Genomic DNA, 16,660 nt, shown 5'->3' on the forward strand with positions numbered 1-16,660 from the left:
CCAGCTAAAAAGACCTTGAGGGAGCCTGGGTGGTTCAGTTGGTTAATCGTCAGACTCTTGATTTTGGCTCAGGTCATGATCTCGGGGTCATACGGCTCCCTGCTCAGTGTGGAGTCTGCTTGAGATTCTCTCCTTCTCCCTCTGCCCCTTCCCCTGCTCATGTGTGCACATGCTCGCTCTCTCTCTCTCTCTGAAATAAATCTTTAAAAAAAAAAAAAAAAAAGGGACCTTGGAGGGCATAGGAAATTCTTCCTCCCCAACAGTATTAACACATACCAAACAGTTCATACTATGTAGCAGCACATAATACCAACCATTTGAATTATTGTGATGTAACAGACTTCACATGTTTGTCTTTAAAATCAGTGTTTGTTGGGCACCTGCATCCAAGCTGCTCATATATTTTTTTTTCATATATTCTTATCTGAATGACTACAATGGATCATTATTAGTGAAATATACCTAATATATACCTCTTGGACATACAGATTATTTGGGACTATTTGAGAAGCTACAGACATAGGGGACCCTCTCAAAACAGAGTTGAAGTTAGCCTTTTGTGAGAGAAATTAACATTTAGGAGGGAAATCTCATTGTAAGGGTATCTTCCTCCCTGTATCAGGAAAAGGAGGATGACTCTCAACTCTAGAAACTGTGATCAATGGAGAAGATCATGGACTTAAATCTGCATAATAACCTTACCTTTTGTCTACTGTGCTTTTCCTGGTAACCTCCCAATAGTGGTCTGCCCACCCCTGTGCCCACATCTTCTCATCTTCTTTTTCTTTAGCTGGGGATGGTAATTAAGGTGGTGGCCTGGGCCATTTCTGGGAGTTCCTCAGTTTTCCTGGGTCTCTCCCTTGTATACAGGAGGTATGTGCCTTATTAAACTTGTTTGTTTTTCTCTCATTAATCTTTGTTTTATCACAGTGGGATCTCAAGAACCTAGAAGGTTAGAGGGAAATTATTTTTCCTCCCTTACATTAGTTAATTGTGCCTAGATATTTTGCTTCATGACATTTGTAAACCATAATTCATCACAAAGAAAATCCCCACCAAAAAATCCCCACCATAGCTAAATCCAAATTTCTAATTCAAAATACACCCTCTCCTCCAATGCAGCTGAAACAAATGAAGAAGAACACACTGTGAAGGTGAGGAGTCTTTCAATTCATGACCTCCAACCTCATCTACACCACTACTGCCTCCAGGTAACCATGTTTCCTCAGTTTACTTACTCTCCCACTCCCCTGGACAACTGTTTCACACCTTCTCTTCTCTCTTCCAACCTTGAACCCCAACCTCAGTCCTCAAGCCAAGACTCATACCCTACTGCCTCCTTGACATCTTCAACTGGAAGTCTGATAACCTCTCAAGTTCAACATGGTCACAACTAACTTCCTGATCTCTCCCAATTCCAAATCTAGTTTCCCACAGAATTCTTCTTCTCAGTTAACAGCAACTTCATGCTTCCACTGAAATAAGATTCAAAGCTCTCACTCTCAGATCCCTCACTGAATCTGTCAGCAAAATATGTTGGTTCTACTTCAGAATCCAACCCCTTTTCACAACTTCCCCTGCTACCACCTGGTCCAACCTACCATCATCTCTCACCTGGTCCCTCCAATGGTCTTTTTTTTTTTTTTTTTTTAAGTAGCCTCCGCATCCAAGCGTGGAGTCCAACACAGGGCTTGAACTCACAACCCTGAGATCAAGACCTGAGCTAAGATCAAGAGTTGGACACTTAACTGAGCCCCCCAGGCACCCCTTTCTTTCAGTAGTCTTCTAATTAGTCTCCCTGATTCTGTCCTTGATTCCCTCCAGTCTCTTCTCAACCCAGCAGCAGGGAGATCCTTTCAACATAAGTCAGGTCACATTAGGCCTTCGCTCAAAAGCCTACATTAGCTCCCCACTGCACTCAGGATTAAAAGTCCACAATGGCCCATAGGCCTTACAAAATGCCATCATCCCTATTACTGCTCTGACTGCAGCACCTACTTCTTACCCTTACTCTGCTCCAGCCACATGGACCTCCCTTTTATTACTTGAGTGCTCCAGGACCATCCCAGCAATAGTACTTTTTGCACTAGCTATTCCTTCGGCCTGGAACACTCTTCCCCCAGATAGCTGTCATGTCTAATTCTCTCACATCCTTCAAATCTTTGCCAAATGTCATCCTCACAGTGAGGCTTTCCTTCACCACCCTATTTAATCCTATAACCTGCCCCACACACCCTCACCTTACAGCACTCCCAATTCCTTTCTACCCTGATCTCCTTTTTCTTTTCTCCAGGGTCCTTACCATCTTCCAACATACTTGTATGTCCCCCCACCATTTAGAATGTCAAGTCATTGAGGTCAGGGATCTTTTTTTCTGTTCTCTGCTGTGTCCCAAGTGCCTGGAACAGTGCCTGGCATATAACAGGTGTTCAACAAGTATTTGTTAAGTAAATGAAGAAACTAAACCTCATGTTTTATTAGCAGATGGATCTGGCTGGGCCATTAATGCCATTACAGCAACTACAAATTACTACAGATCATAGGTACAGGAAAGCTCATTACACTGCTCATTCCATTTTTGTATATGCTTAGGAATTTCCAAAATAAAAGGATTTCTTTTCAGGTTAACAACAAAAAACAGACACACAGTACTGTCTCTGAAATAAATGTCACACTTCTGAAGTTTCCAGAAAACAGCATAAGTAGGAAAAAAACCTGCATTTTATTTCTATTTCTAAACCATTTAATAGTTGTTAAATGTATTACAGATCTCTTCATCTCTGGGTCTCCAGCTTCCTCATCTCAAAGAGGCCCGACTAGAAGACCACTACCTTTTGTAATTACAACAGTCTAATACCTAATCCTAAAATTATCTAGGCCCTCTTTGTTCCTAAGCGTCGACTTTACACATTTAACTTCTACAGGAGAAATTCAGACTCTGGTTGACATGATTTCATGCTTCTTTTCTCACTTCTAACTTGTCTTAATTTTCATGACTATATTCCAGGTTTGAGTTTGTAGTTAATATTGTACTGCAGGAATTCCTCTCTGAAGTCGAACAATTATCTATCTAGATTCATTGCTTCCAGAGCTGGAGGGCTGCTATGGGCCTGCTGGCCACGCCCACATCAGACCTGGCAGACGGCCATGGCTCTTACCAGCTGGGAAGCAGTACTTACCATCTCCTTCTTGTCTTCCTGGAAGTGCACATCCACAAACATTTTCCCAACAACATAAGGGAGGGCGCTTTCGATAAAGTTTACACATTTGTCCCATTGAGGCAACAAAGTTGTAGTCCCCTGAATTACCTGTGGGAGATAATTGATCCAGATTGAGGTTCACTTGGATAAAACCTATGGCTGAAAAAAAATTCACACAACCTGAAGAAAACAGACTACAAAACATTGCACACCCCAACCCATATACATGTGTCCGACAGTAGAGCTGACAGTGAAATCAGATGAAGAAATAAATTCTGTTTGTTCCTAGTTAGACTTAAAACTGAATGAAAATATTTTAACGGTAAAATAATGTATTTATCCTTTCCTTTCAATTTTCCCCATTTAATGAAAGATTAGGACAATGGCACAGCTTTTCTGCAGTTAGCAGGGAAATGAGTGGATGCTGTCCCGTCCAAGTGTCTAGATAGCCTTTAATATCTATTGGGAACTGAAGTTGTACTAGGAAAGGTCTAGTATCAACGGATGATCAAAGTTCCTGCCCAGCGAGGGTTTCCTTACTCTGGGTAGTACACTCACAAGTCCAAAGACAACATGGCCCACCGGGAACAACCCAAGAAGCATATTTACATGGTATCGTAGCAAAGGACACACCCATAACCAAGTAAAAAACAGATGAAAATGTTTTTCCCATCTGTCCCAATTAAGCCATTACAAGAAAACACTTACAAACAAGTAAGGAGGTTCCAAAGCAGGACTTGGAAGGCTCAAAGGTTTACTCTTGGTGATGAAAGCAAAGGAACAAATAGTGTTTAAAATGCCCTTGGAGGCATTTTGGAGGATGGAAGTTCAGCGCTCAAAATGCAAACCGAAGGCAAGCAGCAAGGCAGGGCGGCCCTGAGCATGGTGGAAGACCCGCTTGCCCCACAGGAGACCCAGGCTCCTGGCACAGCACACAGGGGCTTGACACTTAGATTCATCTCTTTTTCCTTCCCCTGCTTTCTGGCAACTCAACCCCTCACAGACGGAAGGAATCAATGTATTTTTTAAATCTCTAGAGAAAGAGATCCTACAACTGTCTTTGGCAACTCGATGTTATATTTAGCACTTTACACTCAAGAAACATCCCCTCATACCTAACCCTCCAATTCTCACACGCTACTTCTTACACCAGTCTCTCTTATTCTCTTCAAAGTAGGATTGAAAAGCAGCTGGGTACTATCTTTTATGTGATCCACAAGAGTTAAAAATATACACACATACATAAAAATATAAATATATATATAACATGTATATATACATATGCACATATATACATTTTATATATATATAAAAAGTCTACTTTTGTAACTTAACCCTTCGATATGACCTCAATAAATATAGCTGTTTTATAGTGTTCTCTATAAAACTCAATCATCTAGTGACTTTGAGAGCCAAAATGTATCCAAAATAACTGTTACTGCTCAACAGTAATGACCCACCAAAAATTCCCATACTCATCTGTTTCTCTAGTAACCGAAACATCTGTTAAATGAAAGCACTGTTATAAAATGTGTCATTCGCTTCTAATTGAGAGAAAAATAAATTTAAAATACCTTTTAAAAGTCACAAAATATTTAAAATGCAAAAAAAAACACCAAACAGAAAATCATTAGGTTCTTATTAATGGGAAAATTATTCAGATAAAAGCTTGTGAAACAAAGGCAAAATAACACCTGTGTAAGTGAGGGAGTGAAGCTAAAATCAAAGAACCAGGTGAGGGGGAAAGCAGCAAAGTGTTTCAGGCAGTTGAGCCAGGTTCCCCGGAGGAGACTAGATTTAGGCCTCTTTGGCCTAGCAGAATTGGAATAATCTCAAAGACTGAATGAAAGTCAAGATAAAGTTAAAGACAAAATTCTATCCCTAAATTAAAGATGAAACTTTACCATCTAAAATGTATACCAGGCATATTTTGAATATTCAGAATACTGAAAATGAAAAATAGTTACAAATATATCACTAAGATACATTAAAACTGTAATTACAGTGACCCAGTTAAGAACATTGGGGAAAACGGGAATAAGTCGATAAGAGGGAGTGAAAACAATATGATAGTCCCAAATACTGCCCCAAATATCTTTATATGGCCTCATCAAATACAGCTTGAGTGTAGTTTACAGTACATAAGGTTTCACTTAATAAAAAGAAATAAATATTTTTAAAAAGTAGAGTTTGGGCTGCAAAACTCCCTCTGTCCCATCCCTAAAGATGATTTCTATTGGATTAGTTAATATACAGACTGTTCCGGCATGTAAAGTTATCCAATGATGTAACATTGCAATCTTCTTCAAACTTACCCGTGAGAATTCGAGCCACCTATACTGAAAACGCCTGCTAAGGTTTGGAATTCTGGAATAAACCATCCTCCACACCAAATAGTTGGCAATGGTCCTGTTAGCAGAGAGAAATGCACATTTATTACAATTAGGTTGATACCTGATACTCTGCAGAACACCTTGGGAAAACTGCTGGCCAAGCTCCATGAAGGGACTTCTTGCTTATACAAAACTGTAGAACTTGCACTTGAGAAATGACATAAGATGATACAATGCCAATAAGCTCAACCAAAACTGGCTTGCTTTTCACCACTTAATACAGATAGATGAAATGAAGATTCTAGCCCAAGGCCTCAGCGTCAACATTTTGCTTTCCCTCTCAGGGCATGGAATCCACTGTTGCCTAGCCCTTTCTGTCTAGACACTGTCCATACCCTGGAATTATTAGGTGACGTCATAAAATGCAGATGGATTCTTACTTTTGGGAACGAACAGCAATATATTGGCCAATACCAATTATTTAGATTTGCACCTTGGTTCTATACTTAAATGAGCTTGAACTTGTCACTTAAGCTTGCTGATTTTATATTTTTTTGTCATACAACAAGGATGATCCCTACCTTATAGGTTTACTGTGAGGTTAAAATAAATAACGACACCCTTAATAAAGAGTAAATTCCAGACTTTTTATTGTCATTAACTTCCAAACATATGAACAAGCCCATACACTCATGTAGTGCCCATAACAGATATTTTTTAAAAATCCCTTACATTTTGTTAACTGTTGCCTTTCTCTTTAAGTAAAAGATGCCCTGACCTCAGAAGGATGTGTGATCTAATTTCTAACTCAATAGTGATGATGAATTTTTAATGACCCATCCCCTCCCAGTTGTGCCATTACCATGGTGACTCATAACACACACTCCTGAGATGGCTATTGGGTCATCCAGCCATGTAAGATCCATGTGACATGATGATGGTATCTGGCCCATTAAGAACAACCAACTCTCATTCGCATGGCACTCTAACCCATTAATAGAATGTTCCTATTTCTTTTATTATTATTATTATTTGGGAGAGAGAGAGAGCACGAGCAAGGGGAGCAGCAGAGGGAGAAATAGACAGCCCCCCCCCCCCGAGCGGGGAGCCCAATGCAGGACTCGATCCCAGGACCCTAGAATCATGACCTGAGCTGAAGGCAGACGCTTAACTGACTGAGCCACCCAAGCGCCCCTGTTCCTGACTATTTCAAAACATTTTGAACATACCCTTGTCAGATGTGGTTAGACCACCATTGTGTTTTACCTTGTCACCTGGCTGACCAAGATGGCATGCTAGACTGGCAGAAGGGTCACTTCTGTCATTTTCCTGATGTTCACTGTGTTCTGACATTATTAGTAATAGCTTCGATTCCTGTTTCCCTACAAGAATTTTTTAAGCCACTTGTCCATTCTGTGGGGGTTAAGCCACTTAAAACAATTCATTAATCTACAGGTATATAGTAAATGGCTTGAGATTATTTTCTCAATGTACCAACTGAAAACAAACCAGTGAGGGTGACAGTGCCCTCCCCCTCATGTGTGCCATACAGATCAAATGAAGGGCCTGTAGCCATCTATATAGGACTCAACCAAGCCTAATTCTCTTTTCAGTGGAAAAAAATAAAGATATATAAAAATTCTCTAATTTTCTTCTCAGACCCAGTGGACCATGTTGAGGTATGCACACTTCCCCTCAGAGACCACCACTCTCAGCAGTGAAGTCCAGCCCTCTTTTCAGGCTACTCTAATAAATACATAGTTGTAGGTCATTCCTTTGGATCTTCTCAGTTCACATTTCTACTCTTGAGCCAGAAGTGCTCGCTGAGCACTTCCTGTTGGCCAACCATCATTCCAGGTGCCCTGAGTACTGTAAAGAAATAGGAGTCCAGCACCTACATTCAGAGAACTTAGAGTCTCATTGGGGCACACAGAACTTCAGATTTCCGCTTGCTCGAATAATTGGGTTTTTTACTTGAAGAAATACCTTTTAAGTATATGAAAGGAAGTACATTGTAAGTACTTTCTTTCACTCATTCAGCACATCCTGACCACCCAGATATGTGCTACTACTTCTAGGTGCCAGGGAGATGGAGGGTGAGAAAGATATAGCCCTTGATCTCCTGGAGCTTTAAGCTGAGCAGGGGAAACAAGGTAAGAGCATAAATAACGACTTGGTGGACCCTAGCACCCAAAAAGCCCATGCTGGACACTTCACTAGAAGGAGCACATACCTCAAACTGAGGGATAAGATTTGGCCTCATGAGAGGAACAGGGATGGAGCTAGGCCTAAAGAATGGAAGGTTTAATGGGTGTGAGGCAAGAATATGAAGTCTGGACAAGCTAATTAAGAATAGCTTATGTAGGGACGCCTGGGTGGCTCAGTCGGTTAAGCGTCTGCCTTCAGCTCAGGTCATGATCCCAGGGTCCTGGGATGGAGTCCCACATCGGGCTCCCTGCTCAGCAGGGAGTCTGCTTCTCCCTCTGACTCTCCCCCCACTCATGCTCACTATCTCTCTCTAATAAATAAAATCTTAAAAAAAAAAAAAAAAGGAATAGCTTGTGTATTGCAGAAGATGGTGAGTGGGGTCATCCCCTTTACAGAGATAGGCATAAAGTTCGGCCACAGAGACGACAATGCAGGTAGCTATCAGGGCCCAGTGTCTAGAGAGTCAAAGGAGGCGAGCCTGACCCTAATGCAAGGTCTGTATGTTCTTCAACCTTAAAATATGGCTTCCTAGGTTTGAGAGCTGTGGTGGAGCCACACGTGCAGATTAGAAGACGGTCCATGGCCAGCAGATACACTTCCAGGAATTCAAAAGGTATTCCCTCAAGGGCACAGTGATAAACCAGACTCCCTGGGGAAGTTGTTAGGATGGGGCTGACAGTGGTGATTGACGGTGGGTGACAGCGGGTGACGGTGGGTGACGGAAGAGGCAGTGCGGTGCAAGTATGCTGGGGTGGGAGAAGGGTGGGCACCCCCACTACAGGAGAGGGGTTACTGTGCCCATTTCACATATAAAGAAACTTGAGGCCCAGAACCATTAAGTAACTCCTCATGACCACATAGTCAGTGCATCTCCAACTTGGTAGGACCACCCGAGGAGTTTTAAAAGTCCAGATAAATGCCCAAGGCCACTCCAAAGCAATGACATCAGAATCTCTAGGGTGGGATCCAGCATAAATACTGTTTTTAAATTTCCCCCGCTAAATCCAATGTGCAAATGAGTTGGAGAACCAGTGTAATAAGCAACGGAGGCTAGACCAGACGGAAGTGGGTCTAACTCTAAAGGCTCTGTGCTTTTCCCCATGCTACACGGTGATAAATTAATGTCTCTAATTCAGCAGAGACTTCCTGGCCAAAGAGCCCAAACGTTTCACAGAAGTCTGTGGGTACGAAGAAAGAATAGTGTGTGACACCTTCATGGGCAAGGCATTACTAAGACGATAGCAAAACAAGACCTCTGAGAGCTGGAAAAAGGAATGCAGGGAAGCTCGCGCAGCAAGACAATGGCACTGATGAGCAGCTCCAGTGGGTTATAAATATCCTGACAGAACGCTGGGGAGCCCAGCTTTGGAGGGCTAATATTACCACGCCAGAAACAGATCTGACCGTAATGAGTGAATCACTGCCACTTAATGCTCAGATATATCAAAAAACAAAACAAAAATCATATTCAGCAACAGTCCTTGAAAATAACACGTATCTTTTTTTTTTTTTTTTTCAAAAAGCATTTTCAGCAGTATGGTAATTTCCCCAAATGGCAATAAATAAAGCAGAGGAAAGCAAAACATCTCAGGAGAGAACCCACCATTAAAAGAGCAACATGAAATCATTTCCCAAAGCCTCTGACTGGGAAGTTTGTTTTTTTTTTTTTTTTTTTAAAGAAGCCCTTGCTGCCCCTTGTCAATTAGTGACAGCTTACATTTGTTTGTATTCAAGAGATCATTAAGTGCCTTTTCCGATCCTCATGATGATGTGTTGGGATTATCTGGGTTATTATTATCCTTATTATCAGATGAAGAAAACAAAGGTCAGAGAGAGTTCAAGGGACTTGCAAGTATGTGGCAAATCCAGAACTAACCGCTGGTCTTCAGATTCCAGAGCTTGCATATGCTCTTCTAAGTCAAACTACCTGAGGAAAGCCAGACAGGTTCTTCTCAAAGGTTCTCAAAGCCAAAGAGATCTTCCTAAGTCTTAGAGCCTGCTGAAAGGTACACCTAAGGCAGTGGTTCCCAAAGTGTGTCCCTGAACCAGCAGCTTCAGCATCGCCTGAGAACTTGTTAGAAAATTCCGAGGTCTTACCCTAGATCTCATCAATCAGAACTGTGGGATGGGACCCAGTGGTCTATTTTAACTTTTAACTATTTTAACACAGCCCTTCAGGGAGTGCTGATGCTTGTCAGGTTTGAGAACCACTGGTCTAGGAAAACTCTATCTTCTCTTCTTTCTGTACACACAGCTAAACTAGGAATTTCTAAATCCCAGATCAGTGCTTCTTAAACTTTAGTTTAAGAAGTTTAGTATAGGTGCACCTGGGTGGCTCAGTCAGTTGAGAGTCTGCCGTCGGCTCAGGTCATGATCCCAGGGTCCTGGGATCGAGCCCCGCATCGGGCTCCCTGCTCCGCGGGAGGTCTGCTTCTCCCTCTCCCACTCCCCCTGCTTGTGTTCCCTCTCTTGCTGTGTCTCTCTCTGTCAAATAAATAAATAAAATCATAAATAAAATCATAAATAAATAAATAAATAAGAAGTTTAGTATATGAACCCCCTGAGGATCTTACTAAATGACAGTGGTCTTACTAAATTACTAAATTCAGTGGGTCTGGAGCAGAGACTGATTTCTGCACTTCTAACAAGCTCACAGGCCAGGCCTATACTGGTCTCCATGTTTCATACTTTGAACAAGGTCCCGGATCGCCCTCAGCAGGACTGAGCCCTGTACGAGGTCTACATAACAGCACATTTTCCAGGTAAGCCCCCAGGAGCATATGTACAATGAGAATCATCTCACTTTAATGTACATTGTGCTTGCTTTATATTAAAATAAAAGTGAAGACAGAAAAGATCACAGAGGCTCGGAAAAATCTCCAAGGGTTTGCTTTCGGCCAGCCTGCCTTAAACAAACAAACAAAAAGTACTGATGCAGAGGATCTCCATGAGGCCAGGCCTTGCCCGGAAGAAGACCCCAAGCAAAATCTCTCTAACCCCATCCTGCCTCTCTCTCTCTCAGCCTCTCCCTCCTCCCATTTTGCTCCTCAGACCAAATTAGATGGTTAATCATCTGAGGCATCCGCAAGTCAGGAGTGGGGGGGCGGGCGGCGGGGAGAGCCGACGGGAGGACAGAAAGGGAGAGACATCTGCAGCACCTCTCAACCAGTGATGTGCTAGTAAATGTTTCACAACTGGCGTTCCAAGGGGGGGAAAAAAACCTGATTTGCAGCATTTGCCAATTTCCACGGTGTGAATGTTCCCATTTCAAACTGTTCACGTGAGATCACTCAACATGGAGTTAGGAAGAGGCAGACAAAACGTGAGGGACCCAGCACATCACTGCATCTTCACCCCCTTTCCACCTTGAACTCCAACTCCCTTTCCCCACAGGCAGCCTCCAGCTTGGGCCTCCGAATGGCCCTGCCCTGGCCACCTACTCCCTTGAACTGAAAGGGCCAGTGCAGCCTCTGGCGCCAGTTCTGGGGGGTCTCGTTGCTCTCGTTTTGTGCCCTGCACCATGGCCTGCCAGCGAGGCAGTACCCCCGCCCCCACAGCCACTCGGTCGGTGGGAAAGAAAAGCCTAATACCACCAGGCCAGCAGGGGGCATGACAGAAAAGGGCAAGCGGCAGTCCAGCTGTGGACAGCTGATGCCAACCCAGGATGGCTTTGTAACCCTGGAAATGCCAGGGGAACCGACTATCTCCACAACTAGCAGTGAAATGTCTGCAAAGAGTCTCTTTTCCATACAGGGATATGTGTGCCAGAGACAGGATGTAGAAACGAGGGCTACCCAGCTTAGAATCTCAACTCCACCCCCTCTTCAAGGTACGTCCTGCAGAAGTCACTTTACCTCAGCTTCTTCATCTATGAAGTGGGAACTACGGGGTTTTTTTAAAGATCAAACGTAACCGTTAGCCATAATGGTGATTAACATGAATCAGTCTTCAAACCCAGTGAGTCCCTCCCAAAAACACTAACAGAAAAGATTCTCCTGGGGTGCTTGTTAAAATTCAGATTCCGGGGCCTCACCCCAGAACTGTTTCCGCCTCTATGGAGGACGAGGGGCCTTGGAATCTGTATTTTTACCAAGGGCCTGAGGTGATGCTGCTGGCGTTACTGGTCCATGGAGCACACTTTGTTATTTTCGGGTTTTTATCTAAATTCTGGTTAGTTACCAAATAGTGTAATATCGGCACGCGGAGCACACTTTGAAGAGCAAGGTTCTAACCCACACATCCCCTAACCTACCTCTAGATTCAATTTTCACTTAGAAAATTTTTATAGAATCACTGCTTATCTCTAAATGGTAGAATTTCAAGTAAATTTATTATTTCTTCTCTCCCTTTTCTGTATGCTTTTCTCAGTGAACACATACTGCTTTTATCATAAAATATAATCTTAAAAGGAAAAGCAGCTCTTCAAAGGTGTTTCAGTGTTTCCATAGGTAGGGATGGATGCTAGATTTTATTTCTAGGACTTCTACAGGCATCTTTTTTTGGGTTTTTCTTTTTTTTTTTTTTTACACATAACTCCTGGCAAGATAGCCCTAAGTCCAAGTAAGAAAATATGATTTTTAATTATGGTCTGGCATCTAGCTTAGTAAACTGCCTTTGTGAAGCTACTTGACCCTGCTGTGCTTCATTTTCTATCATCAAATTGGAATGGCTTCATGAAGATGTAAAATTCCCTTTCATGGACATTTTTAGGATCTTCTTGTTTGTAGTGCTAAAGTAGCAGCACAATCAATTCTAAAACATTCTTTAAAATATGAAAAACCATGGGGCGCCTGGGTGGCTCAGTCAGTTGAGCGTCTGCTGTTTGGCTCAGGTCACGATCCCAGCGTCCCAGGACTGCGCCCCACATTGCATCCAGCTCCCTGCTCAGCGGGGAGTCTGCTTCTCCCTCTGCCCCTCCCCTGCTCTGTCTCTCCCTCACTCACTCTCTAATAGATAAAATCTTTAAGAAATAATGATAATAAATAAGTAAGAAAAACCAGGGGTGCCGGGGTGGCTCAGTCAGTTAAGGTTAAGCAGTTAAGCGTCCACTGTGTCCGACCCTTGATTTTGGCTCAGGTCCTGATCTCAGGGTCATGGGTTTGAGCCCTGCACTGTGGTCTGTGCTCTGCACAGAGTTCGCTTGTCCCTCTCTCTCTGCTCCTCACCACCGCCCACCCTCCCGCCCCCCTTCCCCGGCTTGCACTGTCTCTCTCAAATAGATAAAATCTTTAAAAATATATATAAAATAAGAAAAACCAGACAGTTCCTGAAGTTGTTTCATCAGTGCAACTTTTCTATGGCTCTCAGACTACTCTTACTCAACACAGGTACTTCACTATATTGCAACAAAGTGACTTACTGGCTAAAAAGAAACCAGAAAAAAAAAGCAGCAAAGGACGAAGAATGAAATGGAAAAAAAGAGATGTTCATATATAAATTTCAGAAAATAACATCATTATGTAACTAGCTCCTAAAAGTAGGAAACAATTGAAGCTTTCAGAGAGAAAAATATGGAGAAAGGCCAGAAATGAGGGGCAAAAACATTGTGTATCTGCTATCATAGCAAGTAAATAACACCAGACGATGATTTTGGCCAATTTGTCACAAAGGGCACCAGGATTTTCCCTAAGACTCTTTTGAGGTAACCTTCCTTAACAACAGTAGTCCAAGGATGTGAGAGGGAAGGCCTTATAATTTAAAAGGAAAAACAAAAGTCAGGGTAAAATACACAAGAAAGCTCTTACTTCTTCCTCTCAGAGCCTAATATCCTAAACAAATCCTTAAAGTACTGCGGGACACGGACGACCACGTTCTCTGCGGGGCCAATGTCTTTCAGGCCCGGGTAGACTCTGACATCGATGACCTTCTTGATGTAGCCCAGCCAGTCAAACTGAGGAGAGAGAGACAAACACAGAGTGAAGGAACATCTGCTGGGCAGCAAGCAAGGAGAGAGGCAAAGAGAGCTGGCTGAACATACTCCACTGCCTGTAATTTCTGACCAAATAGTTAGAGATGTGACTGCTCAACTCTAGAAAAGAAACGACTGGCTACGTGCTGCCCAGACCTACCGCCCGCATCACACACAGACTTCCCGTGCGTTGTGTACCCTCTGCCCGCGGACAGTACACGACCTCCGTCCTCAGCTCCCCCCACTTCGCTCCCTCTTGTGCTTGCCCTCACACCCCTCCCCCACTCATTCACTCACGGGTACACAGAGCCGCCCCTGCCAGGCTCCACTACTGGTCTCCCCTCTGGGGCAGCTTTACTTACAGGAGCAACAAAAAGTAATGTGTGTCCCCTCTTCAGAGCACCACTCTCTTGGCGTTTTTAATTGGCTACCCCAAAAGTCATTTCCAGCCTTTTTCTTTTTTTTTTCCTCCCCTGCCTGCATCTACTAGTGAAATGGAAAACCAGTTACTCACTGTAGGCAGGGAAGCCCCAGTCCTACTTAAGACATAAAGGGAAGACATCTGGGAATATGCTGGAAAGGCTTTAGTATTTTTCCTGATGAAAGAGATAGACATGACTATCATTGGCCCTTCCCCTTCCTTCCTGGCTGATGGCAGATGTGGTATGTGGAGCTACAGTAGCCACCTTACAACCCTGAGTCATCAAATAGGAAGTCAAAAAGCCAACACACTAAGGACAGTGGAAAGAACAAATGTGGGTCTTTGACAACACTGTTCAACAGCAAAAGCAACACCAACAGCCACCTACATCTAGACTTTTGTCATGTAAGAAAATGGGCTTTAAGTTTTTAAGCCACTCTTGGAAAGGTTTTCTTTTCCCTACAGTAGAAAGCATCCAAACGCACAGACAGGGGATATTTTATGTGGTGACTGACAAACATGATGATAACCAATAAGACTGATAGTAGGTTTTATAAAGGCAAAACTTCACACACAGATGATGTACAGTCGTTTGTAAAATGACCAGTTAAGGTAACATTTCCTAGATCATTGTCACCAACCTGGGGAATCATAGCACTCAGCTGGGAAATGTTCATTTTGTTGTACAAGGCCTCACTGGTTCGGTTTTCATGTGGAATCATTATCTGGTGGAAAGAGACTTTGGTTATTGTTTCGAATGAACCATTTCTTGATGCGTGACTACCTTCTATATGTGCCAAACATCTGCCAAGTATCATAAAGCTTTTCAAGATTTTGGTGCAGTGCTGAACTTGGGAGAGAGAGAAAAAAAGACATCGCTTTAGGCAAAATTAAGATGAAGATAATAAGAAGAATCCTTCCTGTCCTGTTCAGTGTGAAACACTGCCCTCAGTCCAAAAATAACTTCCCAAATCCCTTCCTCATCTCTAATGTGGATGGACAAAAATCTATTACTGGCTCAGGTCTGACAGTCAAACTGAGATTAGGCAACTGAGACAAACATCCCACCTTCACCTGTGGTATCCAGATAATGACCAGAAGAGCTTATGAACCACAGGCCATCCCTTCATCCCTTGGGCACATTTTCACTAAAGAGCACTAGACTATCTGGATACCACTGCCATCTGTGATCATTGTGTCAACAGCTCATTACCTCCCCTCCCCTCTTCCCTCTGCTTTCTCTGGCCTTCAGGAACCGCCCCCCCCCCCCCACCACCACCACCACCACTCAGGGAATGAGTTCAGTTACCACTCAAACACATATTTCCAAGTCTACATCTCCAACCTTGACTGTTGACACTCTTTCTATTCCCAATACTCATGCTCTTGGCCACTGTGCCAACACCAAATCTAAGCTATGTTGAATCTAAGAAAAGCAGCAATGATTATCTTCCTCAAGGGCCGTCTTAATCATGTCCATGGACAGGAAGCAGCTCCCCATGCCCCTAAACCATACCGTGCTTTTAAGGCCCTCCATCCTCTGATTCTCTTGCATTAAACTTGCCACTTTCTACCTCACACCTCACACAAGACTCTCCTACCCTGGCACCCCCATCCACCATCACCACTCCCATAGTTTGAACCAGGATTCAAGACGTGGCCCAAGATTCATTTTCTCTGTCAAGTCTTTCCAGTTCAACTCTACTTGGTTCCAATCACAAGGGCCACTCCGTCAACGTGCCCTCCCTTTGTGAACACTTCTCTCTAGCTGGTATTGGTTAAATGCACACTTCCATGGCTGTGTTTATAAGGACCTTTTTGTGCTTGGCTAGGTTGTCCTGTCTCTCCAGCTTCAGAAGTTTCCCTAGTACTATGTGTTCCACTAATTTTGAATGACCTAGGGGTATAAAAGATGGAGGTAAGAATTACCAGCAGGCCAAAAATCTATGCACCACAGATTCTTGAAGATAAAAATCACACAGGGCTGAGTGACAGACATCTACCCCCTCTTTTCTAAATGCTTCAGTGCCCTCAGCTTCTCCCCCACCTCACCCTCCACAGGAGAGAGTTCATGAATCTTACAAACAGCTTCCTGGATCCATCTGAATCATTGCCTCAGAGAATGTCCACACTCCTCCCTCCCTCTACTAGGGCTCTCAGTCCCGGATTGAAGCCCTTTGGCCTCAGAGCTGTTTTCAGCTCTCTGCCAACTACTTCCCCCCACCCCATGGATTTGTCACTTCATTTAGCCTCTCAACAATTCCCAGTCTTGCCTCAGCCCAGCTGTTTTTATAGTTCCCTTTTTGGTCCAAATCCCTGGCTCAGGGCAAGGCCTTTCCCTGCTGTATCAGAGCTTCAGTCCAAATTAGAGCTCTGGGTCTCCTATTTGCCTGGGAAGGGAATCCAGATGGCCTCTAGACATGGCTTAGAGGCCCAGTCTTGACTCCGGAACATCTGCAGCAGTGTTCACACAGTCTTCAAAGGTGACATGCATGAATGAACTTTCTGCTCTGCAAGTAAGAGTTTGGAGAGAGGTATGCATGTACATCACTGCAGCTGAGAGAAACTAATTCCTCCTGACCCTTATCAA

At 43.3% G+C, this 16,660-nt stretch overlaps 1 protein-coding gene across 2 annotated transcripts in view; it reads right to left on the reverse strand.

Annotated features, from left to right (window-relative positions):
* PHEX (phosphate regulating endopeptidase homolog X-linked) overlaps positions 1–16,660 on the reverse strand; it is a 207,388-nt gene that overhangs the window by 137,662 nt on the left and 53,066 nt on the right. For both annotated transcript variants that reach the window (XM_021704426.1, XM_021704494.1), the window contains exons 8-11: positions 14,712–14,795; positions 13,486–13,631; positions 5,516–5,609; positions 3,180–3,308 (exon numbers count right to left, since the gene is read on the reverse strand). In XM_021704426.1, the coding sequence (XP_021560101.1) occupies positions 3,180–3,308; positions 5,516–5,609; positions 13,486–13,631; positions 14,712–14,795 (453 nt within the window). The remainder of the gene's footprint in view (positions 1–3,179; positions 3,309–5,515; positions 5,610–13,485; positions 13,632–14,711; positions 14,796–16,660) is intronic.

This window comes from Neomonachus schauinslandi, chromosome X (genome assembly GCF_002201575.2).
Source record: "Neomonachus schauinslandi chromosome X, ASM220157v2, whole genome shotgun sequence".
NCBI lineage: Eukaryota > Metazoa > Chordata > Mammalia > Carnivora > Phocidae > Neomonachus > Neomonachus schauinslandi.